This window comes from Vicugna pacos, chromosome 2 (assembly GCF_048564905.1).
Source record: "Vicugna pacos chromosome 2, VicPac4, whole genome shotgun sequence".
Classification (NCBI taxonomy): Eukaryota; Metazoa; Chordata; class Mammalia; order Artiodactyla; family Camelidae; genus Vicugna; species Vicugna pacos.
The window spans coordinates 103057284-103084289 of NC_132988.1; the positions used below are offsets into that span (position 1 = coordinate 103057284).

General features: G+C 39.4%; 1 protein-coding gene and 1 long non-coding RNA gene across 10 annotated transcripts in view; one reads left to right on the forward strand and one right to left on the reverse strand.

Annotated features, from left to right (window-relative positions):
- Positions 1–27006, reverse strand: part of RBPJ (recombination signal binding protein for immunoglobulin kappa J region) — a 203591-nt gene that overhangs the window by 88355 nt on the left and 88230 nt on the right. For 3 of the 9 annotated variants that reach the window (XM_072945532.1, XM_072945537.1, XM_072945525.1), the window contains exon 1: positions 7046–7199. The exons of 2 other annotated variants lie outside the window; for them this stretch is intronic. Coding sequence is in view for 2 of the 7 variants with exons in the window: in XM_031686816.2 (XP_031542676.1) it covers positions 7279–7337 (59 nt within the window). In the remaining 5 variants the exon portion in view is untranslated. Of the gene's footprint in view, positions 1–7045; positions 7385–27006 lie in introns of those variants that run through there. 4 more of the 9 variants (XM_031686816.2, XM_072945519.1, XM_015241526.3 and 1 more) reach the window with 4 other exon arrangements.
- LOC116284021 (uncharacterized) lies at positions 8681–26700 on the forward strand. Its single transcript, XR_004193797.2, has 3 exons — positions 8681–8808; positions 13885–13970; positions 26346–26700. It is a non-coding gene; the product is annotated as an uncharacterized lncRNA (long non-coding RNA).

Consider the following 27006-nt stretch of genomic DNA (forward strand, 5'->3'; position numbering starts at 1 on the left):
ACACCTGTGTTCCCACCAACATCTACATCTGTAACACTTATAATACACTTATAATACCCCTTATTGTCTGTATACTTTCCACTAAATCATGAGCTTCACTGGACCACTTTTTAGCCATCTTTAAAGACCAGTATATAGCAGTCTTATACCTATCAAGTACTCAGCTGTTTCTTTAATAAATAAAAAGTTATTAAAACCATTATAAAGGAGAACCACAAAAGCACAGTTATACTCATTTCCCTTAACCCTTCATGTCTGAGGACCTCAGTGTTTCTATTTCCTCCAGGTGGTGCATGGATCAGGAGCTTTGTACAAAGCTATATAGTTTTTTGCATGAAAAATTTTTTCATACTCAAACCAAAAGTTAAATTATTTGAAAAAGTATGCCAGTAACTATGGAGACAATAAAAGTTCAGTGGTTGACAGGGGTAAGGGAGGCGCAAGCAGGGGACAGGCAGAGCACAAAGGATATTTTAGGACAATGAAACTACTCTGATACTACAATGGTAGATACGTTTGTAGAAACATTATACATTTGTCCAAACCCACAGAATGTATACCAAGAGTGAACCCTAATGTAAACTATGGACTTGGGAAGATAATAATGTGTTAACTTAAGTTCATCAATTATAACAAATGTACCACTCTGTTGGGGGATGTTGATAATAGAGACTATTTGTGTGGAGGCAGGGAGTACATGGGAAATACCTGTAACCTTCCCCTAATTCTACTGTGAACCTAAAACTGCTCTAAAAATAAATTCCATAAAAAGAAAAAAAAGCAAGATCTTAGTGGATTTGCAGTTTTCCAAAAAGTGAAGACCTTTGTTCCAAAATAAGTTGTTTAAAATAAGAAAGAAAAATCCATACCACTGGTTCTCTATTTTACAGGGCAACTAATATTGCTGTTATATAACACAATCTGTACCACACTACCACACTAATAAAAAAAAAGGTTTCAAAAAGTAATGAACATTTCCTAGTTATATAAACATTTTATAAGAAATTATTCTTATTCATTTACAACTCTAGCATCTAATTAACAATGCACAGAACAGCTCTAAGGCGAGGTTAAATCTACTGAATAGGAAAAGAAAGCATGGGAGGGGAATTTAAAAGGGTCAACTTAACTTTCTAGTGTATTCCATCTCACATTCAACTGGTACAGCACTTTCACTGCAAGGCTTTGCAACTTAGGATACCTAAGAAGCAGGGGTTTCTATCTTTTCATTTTTATAAATTTAAAATAGTACAAATATTCCCCAAACTGCCATGAATTTGACCAACCTGACTGAAGAGCTATCATGCTTATCACTCTGCACCGTCTCAACACAACAAACCTATACAAATATTTATACGTATAAGTAATTACTACCAATTATATAAACCAAGCCAGAGTGCCTCTGATGCTTGCTTTTCCCCAGTAGTAAGTTGTGTTCAGGAAATGCATTACCCTTTTCACACCATTAGCATATTATTTCATTCCCTGAGGTAGAAGCAGGCCTAATGAGGCATAAGCGATCATGTTGTGCCAGGTCTAACATCCAGAACTGTGGGCAGGGTGTCTGAGAGATGGTAGCAGTTGGGAATTCAACATTCCTACATCATTATGGCTGCCCAAGCAGAGAATAGAGCAATAAGCAGCAGACCCCAAAAAGTTGGGGGTGACTCAATGACAACATCTGTGGTCAGGCTGTAATTTACCAAATATGTCTGCTCAAAATGCCAAGGCACATATTTCAAGGGCTGCGGTCCTCTGTACTAAATACACTGCTGCCTTCCTAAAACATGACCCACAAACCACAAGCTGCAATATAAAAAGTCCATCTTGAACCCTGCCTGTGAAAAGTTACCAGGAGAAACCGATTATTATAATTAAAGTATTTGTACAGAGTGCTTTACAATTTACAAATCACTTACATATAGTTTTATTTGACCTTCATAATTTCACATTTTACCTTACTTGATACTCACAATGTGCCTGGCAGATAAATACAACAAAATTATCATTCCCTACTTTATAGAGGTAGAACCTGAAGCTTCGAGAAATTATCTATAAATAATCTGTCCACAAAACCTGAGTCTTCCTGAAGATTATCAATTTATTATTTGGTTCGAAGGCATGGATCCTCCCCCCCACAAAAAAAGGCTGTGGTGTCTTAATGTACATTCCTATGCATCTAAGAATTACTTAAAAATAATGGAAACTTTTGAGAAACACTGGATAGTCCACCATACAAAAAACAAAATGTGGTATTTAAACTTGTCAGTTTGTATAAACAATACAGTATTTTTTAATAACCCAAAAGGAACTTCTGCCTACGAGTTTTAATACAATGTTCACAGGAGCGATAAGACTGCCTATAGCAGAAAATATTAACTCCTTTGGGTACTTCAGCAATTAAATTCCCTATAGAATCAATATATTCCCTGTATACATCAACTGCTGCTTATACAAACTGTGTTGTATCAAGGTTTCAAAGTACTCTGAATCCTCTGTTCAAAAAACCTTTTTACTGAGTCCCTATCATGTTCGAGACACTCTTTTAAGGATAAGAATATATAAATGATTTTTTTTAAATGCTATCTGCCATCAGGTAAGCAACAGCCTTTGGGTATGACAATTACAATTCAGTATGACACTTCCAAGAGAATTATACTCAGTTCTTTAAGAACCCACAGGAGGGGCAATGAACCCAGCCTGGCGGATCTGGTTAGAGTATCCTCAGATAGAAATCTTGACTAATAACCTACTAACACCAGCACTTTTCAAGCACAGGGATACAGTAAACTGCTGAGGCCATGCAAGGAACTCCAAGTTCTTAAATACGGATGGAGAATTGAATATGAAAGGAGAGAAAGACAAACAGTTCAACTGGAGGAAAGGTAAATGAAATAGTTATAGAGAACCCTCTATGCCATGACAGTTAACATTTTTTGAGCACTTGCTATGTGCCAGGCGTCCTAAAACGTTTTCCTGGGCTTAATACTCACAGCAACACACTGAGCTAAGAATAATTACCTTGCAACTGATGGAGGAGGCAAGAAGAGGTGAGATTGCTTGTCAATTACAGAGGTTTTAAATGGCAGAGACAGAACTGGAACCCAGTTCAGATTAAATCCTAAATGTGAGCTCATAAATTCTCTACTCCGCTGCCTCTCTTAATGAAGGCTGCTAGGGGGAGCCATTGAAAGGTTTTTAAACTAAGGAGTGAAGTGATCAGATTTGCTCTTTAGAAAGACTCTGTGGAAGTGGGATAAAGAGGGTGAGTCTAGAAGCACAAAGAGGAAGCGGCCAACGTCTGTAGTAATCCAGGTGAGAAATGATGAGAGCACAAACTGTGGCAATGAGGATGAAGGAGACAGATTAAAGAGATTTTTCAGTAGGGAAAATTATCAGTTCTTAGTGATTATATAAATGTAAAGGGTTAGTGTGAGAGAGAAATACAGAAACCTGGCTTGGGGAACTACTGGGACACGACATCATCTACCAGGAACAGAGAAGCAACAGGTTTTGTTTGTTCAATAAATATCTATAGTGTCTCCCAAATGCAAAACACCTTCCTAGGTCAAGGGTTAAGTCTGAAAATATGGCCCTGGTTGTTAGAAAATATCTTTGAGTGTAAATGACAAAGCATTAAAAAAAGGTACACTGAAAATTAGTCATTACTATTAACAGATTTGGCCTAGAATCTAATGAAAACATTTTATGCTACCATTAAAAAAAAATTACCACATGCAGAAAGGAAATCAAGAGAGGAAAAGCATTCCATAATTTTATAATGTTATTACATTTGAGTTTGACAGATCTTCAGTCTCTTATACAACACACACACCACCCTGTAATTTGACTTATCCATCCCCCTCTATTAAAAAAAAGTATCTATTTTATTACCCAAACTATAAAACATATTCGTTTTTTTATCCCACTATCACCACTGTGACTTAGAACTTAGTTCATAACCTCCTACTTGATTTCCTATAAAATATGACCTACTTATTTCAGTAACAATTCCTAGACTTTTAACCACACCTTTCATCCAAGGATGCTCTCTGCAAATCTTAAGGCACAACAATCCTGTGCAGATGTGGCAAGTTACTACAATTCCCATTTTACTACAGAGTTAGGAAACTGGCCCAGGGGAAGTAGAGTAACTTGGAAATAATCACAAAGCCAAATGCCAAAAATAACAACTTTCAGTCAATCCATGAGAAAATACTGCCCCTAGTTGAAATAACATGAAATTTACTATTAGAAGGAAGCAAAATGTGAAATAATGTTTTAAAGCCAAGTCCTAGGTTTTTAAAATTTATTTTTTAAAATGACTGAACACCACAATTAAGATTTGTAAGAACCTTCAAATACACCATTTTTTCCCTAATATTTTATCCCTCCTGAGTGCCAAAGATTATTTAATGAATTACAGCTGGCAAGAGTGGCTTTTTTCCCACATAAAATCATTTTTATCTTAGTCACTTAAGACACTATAGAGATCTGTCAGTATGGAACAACAGGTAACATTTAAACAAATCTATTTAAAGTCTAATACCTAGACCCATGTATTAGAATCGGTGTGAAGATACTCCAAGTGAGCCTCTTATATTTTTTCCTGAAATATACCCTCTGCAGTATGCATGGACAATAAATTTAAAGCTTTGATCATCAATACTCTGAATGAAAGGTGTCCCGTTTGTTTCTAGACATGCTGCTGTTTGATATAATCTAATAAAGGTACTGTTTTACCTGATCACAAAATAAAAGCCGTACATGATTTAGGAACAAAAAGTACAACTTGATTTTTGAAAGCTGCTTATGTTTGCGTGACCATTCTTATCTGTACAAGTCAGAGCAAAATACCTTCCATTACAAGGTATTAACACTTTGCTTACAGTAAGAAACAACAGTGTGCTCAAGATTTTACCTTCAAAAGAATGATTCTGCACTAAGAAAAAGAGAGACAAATGATTACGAGTAAAACGCACTCATGGAGCCTAGATTGCAAATTTCCACAAAAGCCTCATGCATCAATCATAAAAGGTAATTTTCCATTAATTAAAATTCAAGCTAACTCATACTAATTCTAATCACAGTCTTTGAGAAAAAAAAGCAGCTTTCCACTCTGCCAACATTCCTCACACTTGTATAGCCTCTAGTAGCTGCACTTCATGTAAACTTTAGTTAATAATGAAAAGACACTCCAAATCATTTTATGAGTAACATCTAAAAGCAGTGATCAACTGCGGGGTGGGGGACGACCTCCTGAACAGCATAGTCAGCCTAGTAATTCCGGTAAATCTAATACCTCTATTCCCAGTACCAGAATATTCAGGCTATTTAAATACACTATATCACCCTCCCCCACCCCACAGCCACAAAACTCAAGCTTTTAACAATATCATTACAATAAGCACTCTGAACAAATTAAAGCTCCTTTAACTCTAGAAGTGCCTTTACCTTACTTAAGACTATTACTTAAAAGTCTTTTAATTATATTTGATTAATGCATTCCACAAAGATTCTAGAAGCAGTATTCATCAACCCAAACTGCACTCTTAAGCGCTTTCCTCATTTCAACTCCAAAGATGGGTCAGAAGGGTTGTCAAAAATTTGCACAGCAAAAGCACGTAATTGCAAACTATCTAAAAAGTAAGAAAGCGTAAAACATCAAAATTCATAAGCAGGATGCCCTCTCTTTTTCCTTACGAAGCATGAGTTACTGGTAAAATAACTCTAGAAGTAAAGTCTTGAAAACGCTGAAATTCTCCATTCCAACATTCACAAGTTTTTAAATGCCGAAAATCACTCAACTGCTACGGACATACATAATAAATATCCAATGTGAGTATCTGCAACTATTCTCACACATCATCAGATTAAAAACACCTTACGCCTCTTCTAACCGTCCTACAATACCCTCAGGTAATCCAGATGCACAGCTAAAACAGCTGCCCTTGGCCTAGGCCGTCAGAAACCAAGGGGCGGGGGCCAATAACCAAGAGACCAGATCTTTTTCCAGGGCTACTGTTTCCAAGCAAAACAACCACGGGCCCAAAGAGACCGGGGAGAAAACTGAAGACATTGTAATCCACAGAGAAAGGGGTGGTGGGGAGGTGTGCACGCAGTCCCGAGAGAAAAGGGTGCGGAGAAGAGGAGCGCGGAGGAGGAAACTAGTATCCCCCCACATCTTTCAAACCCACAAAAACAACAACAAACCGTAGGGTCCGTCTGCACGTAGAAGCACCAGATGGAGTCCCCGGGGCTGAGACAGTTGAGCCGACAAACACCGTGGGTAGTGGATAAATCAACCGATGATGGGAGGGGAAGGAGGGTGCCAAGCGAATAAGCCCCTGGATGGGGGAGACAAAGCCTCCGGGGGTGATCAAGAACCAAACAGAAAGGTGAGAGGGAAAGCATGATAAAAAATAATGGGAGAAAAATTAAAAGACAGAAACCTGGTCCCTGGGCTGTGGCAGGTCACTGAGCACCGAACAGAGAGGGGCACAACAAAGGGGCACCGGAGGAAAGACAGCTGAGCGGAGGAGATGGAGAAGGGATGCGGGGCGCGACGGGTCGGACAAAGCGCCCAAGGCGGGGAAACAAAGGGCCAGGGGTAGAGTCGCGGGGGGCAGCGGGGAAAGACAAAGCGCCCGGGGCCGGGGGCACCGGCCCGGCGAGGAGACGACGACGGCCGCGAGGAACAAAGCTGCGCGGGGCCGGGCGGCAGGGCCCGCAAGCGGCGGCGCGGGAGATGCGCGGCGGGCACGACGCCCGCGGGCCCCGCGCGCCTGGCGGCACTCACGCCCGCACCCGCCGGCCTCGCCGCCGCCGCCGCCCGCCCTCACGCGCCGGAGCCCGAGCCACGGCGGCGCAGAGCGGGCAGCGCACGGCCACACGCCGCCGTCGCCGCCGCCGCCGCGCTCGGCGCACGCGTCGCCACCCCGGCGGCCCCCGGACACCGAGCGCACCGCAGCCCCCGAACCCGCCGCGGGCTGCGAGACGCCCGCAACTTTCCCGGTTCCCAGCGCTCCGATTCCCCCAGACTTACCCTGTCACAACAGGCGCCATCTTCCACAAACTCTCGCCAAAACTCCAACCCTCGCGAGATTCCCCCTGATGCCTTCCCTGGTCCCTCTCCCCCGCCCCTTCCCTTTTTCCTCACTCCTCGATTCCACCCAGCCCCCGCGCTCCTTTTCCCCTCGCAGCCGCCGCGAAGAGCCAGACGCCTCGCGCCGCCAGCGGAGTAGGGGATCCAGCTCGCAGCCTTCCCTGGAAACCTACCCAAGCGATGGAGCATGCGCAGGCTGCTCCTCCGCGGGCGAGTCCTCCGTCTGGTCCATGGGGAGCGCTCCGGTTATCCGGGTTTTGGGACGCGCCCTGAGGGACGTACGTGGAGACTGAGGAAAACCGGAGGGGATTACAACGGGGACGGGGAATGGAGGGGTCAGGAGGCGGGGCCGAGGGGAAGGGAGGAGGGGTCCTGGGAAAATCTGCCGCGTTTCACAGGCCTAGATGAAACACCTCCCCAAATGGGTGTTTTCCAAGTGGCTTCCCGCTCACTTTAGTTCCCAGCCCTTTTCATTCATTCAAACGTTCATTGGACGCCTCCTTTATGGTAATGTTAGCATTAGGTGCTGGAGCTACAGAGATGCCTGGAGTTCGGACAAGTAAACCAGGAACTCTCTCAGTTCATTCGACCCCCATGCTAGCAGAGAGACAGACAAGATAACAACGTGTTTCGACTCTCCAGAGCTCTGTAAAAGGAAAACTTTTGCAATTGAGTTCTGTTGCCTTAGCTTTCTTTTCCTTGGGTGTAAAATGAGGTCAGGCCTTTGGCAAAAACACCCCTCAAGTCCACCTCGCATACACACGCCAGCGCGCCGCGTAGCTTTCTCCAGAGGTGAATACTAGGTTGTAATTGAGAGCCACCACTTCCCCACTCCGCGCTGAAGCCAGAGGTCCCTCTTGGACTGAGCTGCCTGTAGTGTAAGCCTCCCTAGAACCTCATCCAGCCCCCAGAAGTGTGTGAACCCAGGTGTATAGGGAGACAGACTCTGCCAAGATCCTCCCGTGGGCCTCGCACAGTCAAGGACGCTGCTCATTGCCCGAAGTGTATCTCAGGCGACCTAAGCCTGGAAGCCCCCGAGTAAACTTGGCCCGTCTAGGCATTTAATAGAAAGGTGCAGGGCCCGAACCCCGCTCCCTCCTTCCTACCTGCAGCACTTCTTCCTTCCCCCCACCCTTGCCCTTTCAATTCCTAGAGATTCCCAGATCCAGCACTGCCTCCCACAGGGAGCCCCAAAACCCGGAGAGCTGGAATCCATAGCCCGAAACCTGCTCTAGGCGCTGCAGGACTGGCGCGGCACGCGCGAGCGGCACTGCGCATGTGCCCAATGCGGGCAGTCCCGTCTCACGCTACACCTCCTTCCCACCGCCTTCCACTACTCGATTCAGACACAACACGGGCCGTGGGAAATTTCCTAAACCTCGCGAGAACGCGGCCACTGTTGCCTAGGCTTTCGCCCCAAATCTCGCGGAGCCCAGGCGGGACAGGTGTTTGTCTAGAGGAGCTCCGGGCGCTGTTCGTGCCGCGCGTGCCCGGGCGGCGAGCGCGGGCGGGGTGGGAAGGGAGCGGCTCGCTGCGGAGGCGGGGCGGGGGGGCGCGTGGCAGGGCGGGCGGCTAGGAAGGGGCCAGACGTCTCGCACACACACGCCGCGTGATGCTTTGTGGAAGGAAAGCAGGGGTAGTGGGGCGGCGGCCTCTGAAAGAAGAGGAAGCCAGGGGATTAGAAACTCCTCCTGGTGCGGATGGTAAGAGGTCAGACTCTGGGGCAGGAGGAGCCCCAGGCCGTTCCCCGGGGAGGTTTCCTGTCGCCCTCCACGCGCCTGGTACTTTCCTAAAATGTGCTTGACGCCGCGCCCCCGGCCTCCGCGAGCTGACGGCCCCCACTGTCGGGTTTGAGTCATACCTCTGAGTCACTCAGTCTGGCCACTACTTTACTTGCTTTAAAACAAGTTTGGATTCCCTTACCTACTCTTTTCTAGCAATTGGTTGTTTTCTTTCTGATCTACCCCCGCTGCTCCGGCGAGTTGGGTTGGGAAAAAATTCTGCTCTCTGCGCTCTCCCGCATTGTTGCATAGATTCCGCCAGCCATTCGAAGACACAAGTTTTGAAAAGATTTCTTCCCCTTCATCTCTCTTCCTAGCCTTTTGAAGTAATCCCTGTATATCTGTTTCTGTTCTTTTTTTTTTTCTTTCCTCCACTAATATGACTTGACCTTTTTGGGGGGTAGGGGATGTAATTAAGTTTACTTATTTGTTTTTAGAAGAGGTACTGGGAATTTAACCCAGGACCTTGCATATGCTAAGCATGCACTCTACCACTTGAGCTATATATACCCTTCTCCCTCCTTGAGCTTTTTATGTGTTTGTTGAAATACTCATTCCAAATTTTAGGTATTGTTTCACTAAAAAGTTGCTTTAGTGACAACTTTTTGAAATGCTTTCTTTCTTTTTGGATTACTTACTTGTCCAGTGAATTCCTGGTTGCAGTCTTCAGTAGGGCACATTTCAGATTGCCCGGGTGTGGTTTCTGTACCAGTCTCGCCTGACATTGTCTAGAACTGGTGTCTTGATGACTTCAGAGACCCACAAATGTAGAACTGAAGTGAGTTTTTCATTTCGGCAGGACAGTGAGTCCTTTAATAGGGGCTCTCATGTTCTGCTGGTTATGTAGTGGACAAGAAATCAAGTTTCTTAATTGCTTTCAAGGTTGTGTGTGTGCATTTGCCTATCCCTTTGATTAAATATTTTACACAGAAAAAGAGAAGGTGTAAGAACATTTAAGGCAATATCTCAGTGCAAGGCTCAGGAGGAAGACAATCCCCATGGGCACATATTCCTTTGAGCCTTCATCCCAAGAAGGAATTTCAGTCATGGTCTAGTCCAGCCACTAATTTAACTTGGAATCCTGACCATCTGAGACCCACAGCCATGGAAAGCCATGGTAACTCCAAGTCATATCACAACTCATCTTCATTCTAAAACATGCTCCCCCTGCATTTGGTCTTTCTCCATCCCAGGAAATGACAATTCCACTCTTCTACTTATTTGAGCCAAGAACCTTAGAGTCTTTCTCACCTCCATTCCCCCTCACATCCAACATCCAATCTGACAAAATCATGCTAGCTCCACCTTCAAAATAGACCCACAGTCTAAACACATCCACATCTCCATGGCAACCAGCCCAGGCTAACTCATCTCATTTCTCACCTGGTTTCCAGGAAGTCTCCTCACTGTTTCTCTCTTCATCCATTCTTGCCTTCCCTCTCTCTATTTTCATCAGAGCATTCAGAGTAACCCTCTGGAACTCTCCTGAGGTTTCCTCCTTTTCCTCTGAGGACCTGTACAATCTGATCTGCTGCCCAAACCCCATGACCTCTGTGACCTCACCTCTTCCCCTTGCTCACTGAGCCCTAACCAGGAGCGTCCCTGTTCCTCGGACATGCCAGGCACACTCGCCTCCCACCTTCGTTCTTTCCCCCCAGATGCCTTCTGACTCCTTGGCATACTGCTTTCAGGTCTTTGCTTAAATGTCATCACCATGAGGCCTTCCCTGACCACCCTTCACAAAAGTAACTCCTCATACTCCCTGTTCCTTCCTCCTTTATTTTTCCCAAGGTACTTATCATAAACTAACGTACCATATATCATGTCTGTGTATTGTGTTTACTCCGTGCCTCGCCCCATTGTAATGTAATCTTAATGAAGGCAGGGACTTTTGTCTGTTGTATTCATTGTTCATGCCTCACCTACTGGAATGCCTGGTGTGTGGTAGACGCTCAATATTTGTAGAATGGATGGGATGTTTTCCACTTCTAAAGCAGAGTAGAAATGATTCTGAAAACTCTCTGAGCCTCTTAGGGTTTAAAGCCATGTGGAGGTTAGACCAGTAATGAACATTCCAGTGCCAGTTTGCCTGGGGAGGAGAAAGGAGCCTATAGAGCAAACACTTGTGTTGACTTTTTGCAAAAAGTAATCTTACTCCTGGGTTAGACCAGTAGATGAGCCTAGCTTAACTTGAAGGGGTTCCTTTAGTTTCCAATTTAGAGGCTCAGCAAACACCGTTGGCAGGACATAAAGACACGGATATTCTCATGTGTTGCTAGTGGGAGTGAAAATTGGTGTCATCTTTAGGGAAACCATTTTGATAAAACTTATCACTATCTTTTAATCCTACAGTTCCATTTCTAGAAATCTATCTTACAAATATCTCACTTGTGTGAAATGACCTGTGTGTTTATTGTAGCATTATTATGGTAGAGAATACTGCTAACCACCAAGATGTCAATAAAGAGATATCTTGTTTTTTAAAAGAAACACACCCGATACATTCATAGAATTGAATAGTATGTATCTGTTAATAAGCAGAGGCTGCTATTTATCTACTTATGTGGAAGGATCACAAAGTTAAAAAAAAACAAAGTGCAAAATAATGGTAAATATATACTTATTTGCCTACGGGTAGCTAAAATGGCTTTGAAAGGGCACACAAGAAACTAAAACAATGACTGCTTCACTGTAAGGGACTCAACTGTTGGAGGATGTAGTTGAGGAGATCACAGTCAACCATCTGGGAGCCTTTGACTTTTGTACCAAGCACATGTATTGCCTATTCCAAATGTAAAACATTTTAAAAAGGGGGAAAGAAAGAAAAGGAAAAAATGTGCAAGAAGAAAAAAATGACCAACTAAGGTGTTTCCTTTCTCCCACTTGCTAGGAAATTATTTTCTAATAGAAGTCATGTGCATGATCTACCATCTCCGTAGAATTGAGAACTGCAGAACTATCAGTCCTTCACTCTGATCATTTAGTAACACTGAACCCACAGTCCATTCAAACAGCAAATTGAGAGCCCCTACCACTCCATGTCAGGCATGATCTTTGTTGGTTTACAAAGATGGATAGTGTTGGGGGGAGAGTATAGCTCAGTGGTAGAGCACGTGCTTAGCGTGCACAAGGTCCTGGGTGCATCCCCAGTACCTCTATTTAAGAAGAAAAAAAAAAAGATGGATAGTGCAGAGATCTCAGGGGAATCCCTGGCTAACAGAATACACAGACCAATGGCAGGATATAGGGTACAGTGGAAGGAGCACCTAACTCTTGCCTGATGGGCCCAGGGAAACCTTGGGGAGGACTTTTGAACTGAATCTTTATTAAGTGGGAGTTCAGAAGACAGTAAGAGGAGGAAGCATAAGAAGCACAGGAAACAGCATGTTCAGGCTCTGAGGTGTGAAAGAGCATCTTGTATTCAGGGGAACTCCAGGTGGTGCGTGTAGAAGCAGGGGTAGGCGGCCTAAGCAGGGTCACAAGAAGGACCTGGTAGAAAGGTGGTCCTCAGAAGTTGGTGGGCATCAGAATAACCTGAGTCCCACTTCCTAAGACCATGAATGAGTAAATCTGTACTGAAGCCCAGGAACAGGCATTTCTAGCAGGATGATCAGGAATTCCGATGCAAATTGTCCATGAACTGAGCTTTGAGAATCTTTGTTGTAGGAGTTAGGTATAATCTTTCTTTGGGAGTTTCATATTAAAGGAAACAATGGCGTATAGTTTCTTTGTTAAAAACAATAAATGAAATATTTAAATATTAAGAGGAGTAAGTTTGGGAGTGTCTATCTGATAGACAAGTGAAGTAGATAGTGGTGATGCGTTTCAACATTGGTTTTATTCTAAGATTAAGTTATACCATCTCATACACATGAAACACACTAAAACACTGAAAATTTTACTAGGCAGCCCCATGATGGAGAACATGGGCTCTAGCACCACATTGCATGGGTTCCAGCTGTAAGACCTTAGAAAATTACTTAACCTGTCATTGTCTCAATTTCCTCACCTGTAAAATGGAGAGAATAGCACCTAATTTATAGGGTTGTCATGAGGATTCAAAATGCTCATTTTGTCTAAAGCACATGGAATGATACCTGTAACATACTTGTGATAGTAGTGTTAATTTTTATCATCATTATTTGTATTCAGTGAATCCATAAATTAACTTCATCTTGTGAAAATTCTTGCAAGACATGTCAAAATGTGTTTAACACTTCAACAATCAATGTTAAAATCGCCGAACATAGTAATGATTTTCTCCAGGTTGGTGTTAATTTACTCCTTTATCATCCCCAGTCAGAAATGACAGTATCATTAGTATTGTTACTTAATTTTTAAGAAGTTCCATGTCCAAAAAGGTTGGGAAACCTGCTGTCGATGGCTAACTAGAGCCTCTGAAGAGATAAAGCAGGTCATGATGTGATCAGAGTGTGAGGTGGCGGTGTGCCTGAGAAAGCCTTACTAATAACTTACATGAGAAATTAGGAGGTAGGGCGGAGGGGAAAGCTCAATGGTAGAGCGCATGCTTAGCAAGCATGAGGTCATGGATTCAGTCCCCAGTACCTCCGTTAAATAAAAAAATATATAAATAAACCTAATTACCTCCTCCAACAAAACAAAGAGAATTTAGGAGGCTTTTCCTCCACAGTAGTTCCTTAACTCAGAGGTTTCGTTATCCTTATAACTTCCTTTTTAAATGAGTATCCCTATCATTTTCCACTATGTATTAATCAAAGTTAGTAAAATGCACAGGAGATTGAAAGGGTATCAAGAAGGATTCCATAAAGACTCTGCAATTCTATAAGGAAAATAAGCTCTAACTCTCAGATTAAAAGAAAGAAAGAGAATATTGAAAGTGAGTTACCAAGTGGGCTTCAGAAGAATTTGAGAAACAAGAATAAATATTCGCCCTTTGCTTTCCAATTGTGTTTGAGTTTAAAGAGGATTCTTTGGCCCTGGGAATTTTATTATAATTATTATTAATTTTTTTGGCAGGTCCAAGTTAAGCAAAGCTTAACCTGTGCAGCAGCTTAAGAAGGTGAAGCCAGAAGAACAGACCATTTTCTCTAGTGATGGAGAATGTGAGTGGAATCCAATGTACATTTGGCGAGAAGAATGTGTATAAGTCTAATAATTTGTCAAAAGTTTTCATGGCTAATGTAATTGGAAGAAAATGTTTCCATGTGTGATTGCTATTATCTTGTTCTTTTAATGACATAAACAAGATAAAGCCAGTTAACAGTATCTGTAACAAAAATGACAACACTGTATGTATCATGAAATTCCAGTTACCTGTTTATAAAAGAATATACTTGAATTTTGATTTCCTAAATATTCCCCTTTGTCATGTATCATATTTTGTAGTGGTTTTTGGTTCTGTGTTGAGTCAATATTGAGCAGTCATAATTAAATAAACAGCCAGGGTAGGAAGGAAAAAGCATTAGACTAACTCTACCACTGAACCCGACCTCCGCCACCAGCCAGCTGGCTAATTTTGGGCAGCTAATCTTTCCTCATCTGCAAATGGGGAATGTAAAACTTACTGTTTACAGTCATTTTGAAAATTAGTTGAGATATTACATGGAATAACTCCATAGTAGGTACTCATTAATTGTTCCTTCTTTAGGAAATTCTACCACCCACACCAATGCTCAGTTTTCTTTTCTACTAGATGTTCTAAGACTACTTGCCTTAGAGATCCTGTTGCACAGATCAAACCAGATTATTCTTTAGATAACTAAATGGCAAGAATTATCTTTAAGTTTACTGGATTTATTTTTGGTTAGTGCATTTATTTGTAAAAAATTGAGTCTGGTTATATAGCAAATCAATAGAAGAGGAAAAGATCCCTATATTTTCTCCTCTGGCCCATGTTACTATTAACCTGGGGCACAGAGGTGACCTTTATCGGTTCTTCAAAGAAAGCCTACCGAAATGGTTTCACTCTTTGCATCTGTGTTGCTTTCTGTCAGAGATAGTGTAATGATAAGCATCAACTTGCAGATATGACCTTTGTGGCTAGCACCCTTGTCCAAAATAGACTAAGGACTAAGAAGATCAACTTTGGAACCAGTCTAGTCAAGCACTGACAAATAGTGAAAGATAACAAACAATTCCTATCTTATGAAATGATCTAACTGTCAAAGACAGCCAACTAATGGAGAATCCCCTTGAACATCATGATCAAAGTTGTACATTGTCACTTTTTAAATCTCCGTTATGTCAATATGTCAATATTTTTCATTTCACTCAATTTTTAAAATTTTAATTGTCATTATGTCAACATGTGGGAATTAAAGAAGTAGTTCTTTCTGCAGCAACATGGATAGACCTAGAGATCATTGTACTAAGTCAGACAGAGAAAGACAAATATCATATGATATCACTTACATGTGGAATCTAAAAAAATGACACAGAGGGGAGGATATAGCTCAAGTGCTAGAACAAATTCTTAGCATGCGTGAGGTCCTGGGTTCAATCCCCAGTACCTCCTCTAAGAATAAATAAATAAATAAACGTAATTACCTCCCCCCTCAAAAAAAAAAAAGAATGAAAAAATTAAAAATTAAAATAAAAAAATGACACAAATGAACTTATTTTCAAAACAGAAAGAGACTCATAGACATAGAAAACAAACTTATGGTTACCAAAGGGGAAAGGACAGGGAGGGATAAATTGGAAGTTTGGGATTATGATATGATATATAGAAAAGATAAACAGCAAGGTCCTACTGTATAGCTCAGGGAACTATATTCAATAATTTGTAATAACCTATAATGAAAAAGAGTATGAAAAAGAAAATGTATCTATATACATAACTGAATCACTATGTTATACACCAGAAACCAACACAACACTGTAGATCAGCTATACTTAAATAAATGAATGAATGAATGAATGAATAAACAAACAAATAAATAAATAAATCTTTGCCATTACTGCAAGAAAAAAAATTTAAGATAATTTCTGATTAAGCTATCAATAAGTATTGAGCACAGATTTCATTTTATGCAATAGGAAAAATAGAAAAGTTTCATCTCAGTCTCATAGCAATGTATTTGTAAAATGCATTAGAGAAACTCTCTATTTAAAGGAATCTTTAAGGACTTCGTGTTAGATATTATAACTGGTATTGTCCTACATGTACTATTTGCCTATTAAATGGTTATTTAACAAAATTCTAGCATTATTAGCATTCTGTGGAAAGTAAAATAAATTACATTAAAGTATTATTAATATCCCACTAGTGGAAAAAAAAACATTTCTCAAGATTTTTTTTCGGGGGAGGGGTGAGTAATTAGGCTTATTTATTTATTTTTAGGAGAAGCCTAGGGATTGAACCCAGGACCTTTGCATGCTAAACATGCACTCTGCCACTTGAACTGTACCCTCCCCCCATTTCTCAAGGTCTTAACTGCAAATCACCTCCCATCTAAGTACTTTAGGAAGATTTGGAAATTTATGCATCGGTCTTTTTTTTTTTTCCTCTCAGCTTTCAAAACACTTGCTTAAGTTCTACCCTCAGAATTACTTCTGACTTCAGTAAGAGTCATAAACTATCATCTGAGAGAAGCATTTGGCTCCAACTTTTAAAGTCTGAAGTTCTCCAGAAATGGTCTTATGAAATGTGAATCTGATTTTCATCACGCACTTCTACCTACATAGCATCATATTTTCCTTCACCAGCAAACACTAAGTATTTTATTTTTAACTAGCAAAGCTATATCTGTATTTGCATGGTACTTTCCAAGTTTCCAAAATAGGCAACAAATCACAAAATCTAGGCCAAAAAAAAAGGACTTAAGAACTGAAAGGCAACTTCTGAAAAACTGATTACATACAGAAGTATTCAGTTTTATGAAATAGAGGCTTTTTTAAAAAGTTGTACACGAATCCAACACGCAGCAGGACAGCTTTCTATTTAAAGAGATACTGTGATATGCAATTTGTGACGTGACAATAAATATGATTGAGTCTACGTTATCCCAAGCCTTCTTACAAACATTTTCCCAGTCAGTCCTCAGGACAAAGGTGCAAGTAGTTAATTTTATTCTTGTTGTAGCTGAGACTCAGAGGGCGTGACCTGCACAAGTTACACTTCTAGAAGTGGAATTTATGATTGTGAGCTTTGTTTCAGTTTTTTATTTTTGCTATAGAAACTTAAATTATTTTATTATTACAACCTGATAGAGAATATCTTGTATCATATACTCAGACTATCAGATTATATTTCTAAAATTATTTATATAACTACAAATGTTAAGGAATGTAAAAAGGTTTCTATTCAAATAGCTGGTAATATAATATATATGTATATATGTATATTTATAAATCAATCATATGAACTAGTACCAGGGAGTGGCTAAGGATGGGTAGCCAAGGCAGGGAGAAGACCTAATACCCTTGTGGATTTTTAGCTATTTTTATTATTTAAAAAAAAAATTCACCACAGATATTATAAGAAAAGAAAACTACAGACGAATAAATATAAACAAAAAAATTCACCACAGGTATTATAAGAAAAGAAAACTACAGACGAATAAATATAAACACAAAAATTCTCAACAAAATACTTTCAAACACCAAACTAACTAGGAACAGAAGGGAACTTCACTAATCTGATAAAGGTAGCTACAAAAAATCCAGAACCAATATTTTTAAAGGTAAAAGACTGATGCTTTCCCACTAGCATCAGCAAGAAGACAAGATTTCCATTCTGACCACTTCTATTCAACATTGTACTGGAAGTTCTACCCAAGCCATTTGGCAAGAAAATTAAATAAAAGGCATCTAGATTGGAAAAGAAAAACCAAAACTGTCTCTATTTGCAGCTGATAGGACTTTATATATACAAAATATAAGGACTCCACCAAAAATACATTAGCACTAATAAACAAGTTCAGCAAGTTTGCAGGATACAAGGTCAATATTCAAAAATCAGTTATGTTTCTATACATTTGCAATCCCATAAGCATCAAAAAGAATATAATACTTAGGAATAATTTTAACAAAAGGAACATAGTTCTTATACTTCAAAAACTACAAAACATTGTTGGAAAAAGTTTTTTGAAGATTGAAATAAATGGAAAGACATTCGTGTTCATGGAATGAAAGATACTATTAAGATGACAGCACTCCTCAAACTGATCTACAGAATCAACACAATGCTATCAAAATCCCAACTTTGCAGAAATGGACAAGCTGTTCCTAAAATTTATATGAAAATTTAAGGAACAATAGCCAAAACAATCTTAAAAAAGAAGAACAGCTGGAGGATTTATACTTGCCCTTTACAAAACTCACTATAAGGCTGCAGTAATCAAGACTGTGTGGTACATGCACAAGGTAGACATACGGTTCAGTGGAATAGAATTGAAAGTCCAAACAGAAACCCTTATATTTATGGTCAGTTGATTTTCATCAAGAGTGCAAAAACAATTCAATGGGGAAAAAATAGTCTTCAACAGATGGTGCTGGAACAACTGGATATGCACATGTGAAATAATGAAGTTGGGCCCCAAACTTTACAACATACATTAAAATTACCTTAAAATAGGTCATAGACCTAAATGTAAAACCTAAAATCATAAAACTCTTATAAGAAAGCATAGGGATAAATCTTCATGAACTTGGAGTAGCAATGGTTTCTTAGATATGACACCAAAAGCACAGCAACAAAAGAAAAAAAATAAATAAATTGGACTTCATCAAAACTAAACTTTTGTGCCTCAAAGCACATTCTCAAGGAATTGAAAAAGACACTCCACAGAATGGAAGACAATATTTGCAAATCATATATCTGATAAGGATCTAGTATCTAGAATATATGAAGAATTCTTAAAACTGAATAATAAAAAGACAACTCAATTTTAAAATAGCAAAGGAGCTAAATAGTTATTTCTCCAGACAAGATATGCAGATGGCCAATAACCACATAGAGAAGTATTCATCATTAGCCATCAGGAAAATACAAATCAAAGCCACAATGAGACACCAATTCATACTCAATTGGATGGCAATAATTAAAAAGACAGATAATGACAAGTGTTGTCGAGGATGTAGAAAATTGAAGCCTTCATATGTTGCTAGTGGGAATGTAAAATGATAAAGCCATTCTGGAAAACAGTCTGACAGTTCTTCAAAAGGCTAAAGATAGTTACTGTATGATCCAAAGAAAACTGAAAAGCTATGTCCAAACAAAAACTTGTACATGAATGTTCATGGCAGCATTATTCATAACAGCTAAAAAGTAGAAACACACCAAATATCCATCAACTGATGAATGGATAAGTAAAAAGTGATATATCTATAAAATGGAATATTATTAGGCCATAACAAGAAATGAAGTACTGATACATGCTATAACATGAATTAACCTTGAAAACATGCTATATGAAAGAAACAAGTCATAGAAGGCCCCGTACTAGACAATTCTGTGTATTTGAAATGTTTAGACAAAATTATAAAGATAGACAGTAAATTAATGGTTGCCTAGGGTTAGGACTTCCTAGTATTGGGAGGGATGTGTTGTGAGTGACTGATAAAGTGTATAGGACTTCTTTTGGAGTGATGAAAATGTTCTGAACTTGATTGTGATCATGGTTGCACAACTTTGTGAATATACTAAAAAAACCACTGAAGGTACACTTTGAAGAGTGAATTATGTGGTATGTGAAGTGTATCCCAATAAGGCTGTTAACCAAAAGAAAGGCAGAAAAAATTAAAATTTAAATTTACTCAATTAGATATTTTAAAAGTCCATATGATCATAACCTTAACTTAGTCATATACTGATATAAATGTTAGAATGTGGACAAATAAATAATAAGCTGCATGGAAAATTAGAAAGTAGCTGTCACTATGTCGGTTGATTTACCCTTTAGCATCATAGTAAGTTTGAGATTATATGTCTGACAAGGATGAGATTCCTTAACATTTCAGAAGTGAGCAGATTTTATTTTAAGATAAAATTAATAGCTGAAATTATTGAGTACCAACTTAATCCAAGGGATTTCATGTACATGATCTCATGTACATGATCTCTCACACCCCTGAATAAGATTCCTGCTCCCCCTGTTAATAGCCAAGGAGGCTATGGCCTGGAGAAATTTAACTTTCCTCAGCTCACAGTTGCAGATACAGCCAGAATGTGAATGCTGTGGGCTTTTCTGACCTTTCCTGTCATCTGCCCTTGCTGGGCCTACTGGGTCACTTTTTCCTTCTTTACCTTTTGACAAACCCAAAGGCTTGGGACTTGTAGGATAATTACATAATAGATATGCTAATGTTACCTTGAGGACCTAAGAATTGAGACACCGCCTCTAGGCTACTCCTGAGAGCTGGTTACAGGGAAATTGGTGGGTAGGAGTATGGAGGGGAGAAATGGAATTGGAAATGGAGCTTCTATATTTTCAAATGTAGAGGAAATGATAGAGAAATGGAAAAGAAAATCCGAAAGTTTCCTTCCAGCTCTAAAGCTCAATCTGCTTAAGTAGTGGAACTGAAGATACCTGAAATTCAGAAAACTATTTCTTCCTCTCCTGACTTACTCTTGTCCCAGGATCCATGATTGAAGAGGTATTTTCTTTAGGTCTCCAGTGTCTACAATTCCATCAGGAAGTGTGTTTTCAGACATTTTTCCCCCTTAGCTGTTATCTTCTGGCAAAATGGATGCCAACAAAATCATCTTTGCAAATTTAGCCCTTTTATACTTAAAAAAAAAATTATCCTTAGGTCTCATTTTTAACTTTAATCTATACCATGTCTACTTCTTGTCCTTAGCTAAAATTGCCTTTAAATATGTGGCAAATAGCAAAAACTGCTTTATTTTCTTAAATTTTATTATCTCTAGAATGGGTATTGTATACACATGGAACAAAATTGTAAGTTCACAGCAGAGAATGCACATTAGGGTTGCCAGGAATAGCAAAGAAAAATACAGGACAACCAGTTACAGTTGAATTTCAGTTAAACAACAAAAGAACTTTTCGTATAAATTTGTCCCATGCAATATTTGGGACATGCTTACACTAAAAATTATTTGTTATTTAGCTGAAATTCAAATTTCAGTGGACATCCTGTGTTTTAGTTGTCAACACTAAATGTAGAGAAAAGTAAAACTCCCTCTGGCTGTGGTCTCCCAGGAACCCAGTTGCTCTCTCCAAAGAAAATCCTATCACCAGTGTCTTGAGTATCCTACCAGGATAGTCCATAATCAACTTTCTTTTTTACTGCAATCAAGTTTATCAAGCCTCAGCAAAAAGTAGAATCTGAAAAAAAAGGATCTAAACAATAGAGTGATGTCTGTTTTTAATTTAGACCCATAACAGTTACTAAAGGAAATTAATGGAAGTCATGTGATGCACAGAGGAGGGAATTTATTTCATACCAACTGGCTAACCTTGGGTATGTTCCTTAACTTCTGGGATCACTTGGCAAAAGGGGGTTAATATTAGTACTCACCTCATATGTTTGTAGTGAATAAGATACACACAATACATATGCAAAAAGCCTGTCATAACAAGATAGGCGTCTGATCAGCAGAGTCCCCTCCTTGTTTGGATGTTTTGGGATATTCATCTGTAACTTTCATAAGTTCAACCCGAAGGTCCCTGTCTGGAAACCCAGGGCCAGATGGACTGAGTCTGTCTGAGTATAACCTTCTAAATTTGCCATCAGATATCTCAGTTACCTCCTTACAGCCTCAGCTCCACCTGATGGCTCATTTTGTCTTATCCAACTTTCATCTTATTGAATCTTTCTCTGTCATCCATTGATTCAAAAAGAAATATTTACTGAGCACCATGAGCCAGGCACTCTGGTAAGCGCTGGGGAGACAGGTTTGAGCAAGCTAAGACAAGATCACTGTCCTCAGGGGACTTGTGTTCAAAGAGGAGACAGATAATAAAAGGGTAAACAAATAAGTAAGGCCGTTTTAAATAATGATGAAAGCTATGCAAAAAACTGAGCAGGAGGAAAAATGCTAGGAGGAAGAGGAAGCTGACTTTATTCAGATCAACTGCCCTCTTCATGGTAAATTCCTTTCATTGTGCTTAAACTGCTCCAAGTGCTTCAATTGTGTAATTTCTTTTTAAAAGGTTTTCAAACAATACAAGTAGAGAGCAACAACCTTTACAATTTTAAGCTTACTCTTAGACTCTAGCAGGATGTAGATACCAAGGCCTTTCAAAAGTACAGACTTGGATATTTCTACCTTTCTTTGGTGAAGTTTACATAGGAAAAGGAAAGTGATGAGCATTCAAATTCTCAGTGCCAATTACAAATGGGCAAAGCCTCTTACCAGCTATTCACATTATAATCCACCCGCCAACTCTTACCCCTGACCAAGTGCTGTTAGATGGTTTTTATCCCTATTTATAGGTGAAGGAAGTGAAACTCCCAAATTTCAGGTGATTTGCCCAAGGACACCTGGGTCAGAAGTGGACAAACCAGATTTGATGCCATCTTTCTGCCTTCAAGTCAAGAACTCTTTTACGTATACTGGATAACCTATAATTTCATGCTATTTTTACTCCTCCAGAAACATTGCTTCTTCATTAAGGGTTTTCACTAAAAAGAAAAAAAATTTACTGTGAAAGGAGTGGCAGTATGTTGAGGTTTGTCATAAGTGTTAGAGCATCATTTAAAAAAATTTACAATACGTAACTTCCCATTTCATTTTGCCTGTTAGGTCATGTATTATCAGAGCTAATATTCAGAAATAATTATCTATTTAGAAGGGGAGTGATTACTATGTTATTTTAAAAGCAGTCATAACTATCATTTCTGAGAAGCAGTTTGTTGTTTGTCAGGATAATGTAATTCCTGTTTGTGTGCTATAAAATTCGTATCATTTAAATAAAGAAAATCTTTTTCCTTTGTTCTGCCCAGTGAATTGATGCCTTTTCATGATGATTAAAAGCAAAACAGCCTAAAATGCTATATTAGTTCATAAAAGTTTCTCAGAACGGTGTGTTAAAACTGAAACTGAAACACTATGGAGGTGGTAAAATCTACTCACATTCAACTATCTACAGGCAAAAAAATAATAATAATAATTAGATACTGTCGGTGTCTGCAGATCTACATTAGGCGTTAATAATGCTATTGAAAATAGCATGAAATTTAGGGTGAATCCTCTAGGTAAGGATGTTCTTCTAAGCAGGTTTAGAAGAGTTTATAAATTAGTAGACCCCAACAACTGAGGTGTAAAATGAGAAACACTTAAAGATAGTACATTCAACTTTGCCAAGAAGAATCGTTTTGAAATGTGACTGGTTTCCAGCATCTTAGTTGATTCTCTCTCCCCTGCCCTGTCCCTAAATAGTTTATCTCGAGTTCATTACCTCATTCCTTTTTTGGAGTTCTTTTCTTCCTTTCTTTCTTCCTTTCTTTCTTCCTTTCTTCCTTTCTTCCTTCCTCTTTCTTTCTTTCTTTCTTTCTTTCTTTCTTTCTTTCTTTCTTTCTTTCTTTCTTTCTTTCTTTCTTCCTTTCTTTCTTCCTTTCTTTCTCTCTCTCTCTTCCTCCCTCCCTCTTTCTTTCTTTCTCTTTCTTTCTTTCTTTCTTTCTTTCTCTCTCTCTCTTCCTCCCTCCCCCTTTCTTTCTCTTTCTTTCTTTCTTTCTTTCTTTCTTTCTTTCTTTCTTTCTTTCTTTCTTTCTTTCTTTCTTTCTCTCTCTCTCTCTTCCTCCCTCTTTCTTTCTCTTTCTCTTTCTTTCTTTCTTTCTTTCTTTCTTTCTTTCTTTCTTTCTTTCTTTCTTTCTTTCTTTTCTTTCTTTTTCTAGAGGGAAACGTGATGTTTCTACAGGACAGGTTGCATATTTTCAGATAATAATACAGTTTTCACTGCCCTAACTTTTCTCTTACAAGTTTCAATTTTAAATGCCTCTAAAATGGTTAGTCTTAATTCTACTTCAATCCATTTGACAGATTTACTTCTTAAAAGTGCTTTTTCAGAATCTTACTTTGTGTTTCAATAACTCCACTGGTCTTCCTGCCTCTAAAATTTGGATTTTCCTGACTTGGTGACATCATTTTTGGTGTTGTCCATTGTCGTTCCTTCTACCACGCCCTCCCACCCTGAATCGTCTCCACTGTTAATAATCACCTAACTAACGTGTTAAAGAACTGCCTGTCAAGTGTACAGCTTTGAACTTGAGTTTTATAGGAATGTATAAGCCAGAATGTTTCCTCAAATTATGGTTATATTGAACAAATATTAGTTATCAAGAAGGTCCTTTTAATGCTTCTTCCTCTTCATTCACCGTAACGGGTTTGGTTACTTTTGGAAACACATAACGAGTCTGGAATTTAGCTTTGCCCATCTCGTGTAAATCCTCTGTAGGGTTTGTAAAACTGTAACCCTTAATCCCCCCTTGAAAAAAACATACTGATTATTTGTGCTTATGCTAGTTCCAAATATTACAATAGTTCCTGGATTTTTGCCACATTCCTCTCTAGATGGTCATTTGGGAGACTTTGTTTATAATGTGTGTTTTGAATGAAATTTTAAAATTCCAAGACCACAGGATGTAAGACTCAATTGTGGGTTTTTCATTTTCACAAAGAGACCCTACTTAGATTACAACAATAGCAAACATTAAATAGAAAATGAGAGAAGGTATGTTTTTTCCGGGGATTAGTGATTGAAAATACATAACAGAAAGCATGATATTTCCAAGGATTAGGGAAGGTTTTCAAAATGGCCTGTAGCATTCAGTTGGTAGTTTGGATAAATTAAAACATTAAGCTGTTTTTTGGATATCAGGAGAAACATTTTCTTTAGTGATTATGCTAATTGTGATTTTAAAACCAGAAATGAAACGAGGGAGTAGGTGTAGCTCAGTGGTAGAGCGCATGCTTAGCATCCGTGAGGTCCTGGGTTCAATCCCCAGTACCTCTGTTATAAAAAAATTTTTTTTTAAATAAAAATAAAATCAGAAACAAAGCCCTGAATTTAAAATAGCACTCTTCCCCCAAAAAAGTAGTTAAGTTCATGGGGATAAACCATGTAATAACATTTTTCTTTCAATTTAAGGCAATGTTAAAAATATAAATGCTCCTCTGGGACTTTTTCCTTCTAATAAATTCTATTTTTTTCCTTCATACACTCTGTTTATTTTAGAAGCTGAGGCTCATTTAAGAACCCTGAGAGATTTTTATAACAAAAATGAATTGAAGTTTTTTAATGTAAATTAAGGCTTTTTGCATCTGATTATGACTTCAAGAAGGTGTTTTTGTTGTTGTTTTGGGTTTTTTTTTTTTGTGGGGAAGGTAATTAGGTTTATTTGTCTATTTACTTATTAATGGGGGTACTCAGGATTGAACCCAGGACTTTTTGCATGCTAAGCAGGCACTCTACCACTGAGCTATAATCTCCCCACTCCAAGAAGTTTTTTAACTTTACAAGTGATAGACTTAATAAACTGATATGACTAACTTTAGTTGTTTTTTGTTTTTTTTCACCTGTTGCCACTTGGGTGTATCCTTTTATTCTCCTGCTTATAAAACCGAAAATAGTGCACACAATAAGCAACACATGGAAGTGAAGGCCAGCATCCTCTGTGGACATTCTCAGTCACTCACTATACACCGATGGGTTTCTCCTCAAGATGTTTCAGTTTACATTCTCTCCAAAAATCTCTCTCTGTCTCTCTCTGTCTCTCACACGTACGCATACACACACATACACCAGTGATTTCTATGACATAACCTTTCTGGAATTCTATAAACACAGGATATTCAACACGGGTTAACCACTTGTCTAGAAAGGAAAATAAGCAGACAGTTGCCCACAGAATACATCTTACATTTGGACTTCTATGTGTGCCAAGAAAGTGATCCAAGGAAGTGATCGCCTTGAGTGCCTGTCTGAATAATGACAGAACCTTGAAAGCAGTATTGCTATTTTAAATGGATGTTGCTTGTTAACAGAATGCTCTTTCTTTTATTGTGACCTTGATTTTCAGAGAGGGTGTGGTAGGTAGCCAACTGCAAATATGAAGCTTGTATTAGGTGCAAAGGAAAATATTCTACTTGGGAGAAAATAGAATGTAAACATTAATGTCACTGGTTAAAATAAAATCATTTGTCATTCATCAGGGTAAAGAGTAAGATTCTAATAGTTTGTATGTAGCAGCTTCCTTAAAACATTTATGAAGTAGAGTGGAGAACAGATGAGTAAATAAATGCTCTAGTGCTTTTCTTCCCTAAGCCACTAGACTGCCACTGAGCCTGACTAACATTGCTCTGACACAGGGACATCATGCACAACTTCAGACTTAGGAGCTACATTCAACAGCTGAGTTTCAGGCCCAGTTCTACTCCCAGCTCTCTAGTGCTGAAGAAAAAGAGCCTTGTCAGGGGCGGGGTAGGTAGGGATGCAACTAATAGTTTTGTGTTCCTGTAATTATAATGGGAGATCACTGTGCTCAATATGAGCATCTTTTCTATTCTACAGAAGCAACGACATCAGGAAGCCATGCCACGACTGGCGATTACAGAAGCTGCCATTTCAAGGCGTCCAGTTAGTTCCTCTAAACTCCACTCAAGATAGACTCAAAGGAAGGCTCTTCAGTGGAGGCAGAGGGAACACTTTCACTCCACTGCACCCTTCTGGACTCCTCTGGGCTCATTCATTCAGGTGTTGTCATAACAGTTCTAAATGGAGTAAAATCTGTTTTCTCAATTACTGATATCAAATAAGCATCACAAGGGTGAAGTGATTTACTGTGGTTATATGGTTACACTATTCCTCTAATTGCGCCCCTGGGGTAACTCTCCAGCACCACAGTCTGAATGTGAGCCCAGCAGAAAGGCTCAGGAATTCCTTAAGGGGCTCCTTTCCCTTCAGACATCCTTGAATTGTATAATTATTGGACGAGCAGGGACCAAGGTGGTGAACACCTATAACCATTGCCCTTCCTTTGAGCCCCAAATCAGCTCTGTGATTGATTCCTTGATGCAGCCTGGCCAACAAGGGTGGAAGGGACCTCCAGCTGACTTGCTTTTTTCATAGAACCAATTCTGAGAAGTGGGTATAGGAGGGTAAAGTGGGCCTCTGGAATCCCTCACCTGCTACCTCCTCTGCTGCTGTCAGCATTTTCTCTCACCCTTATCTC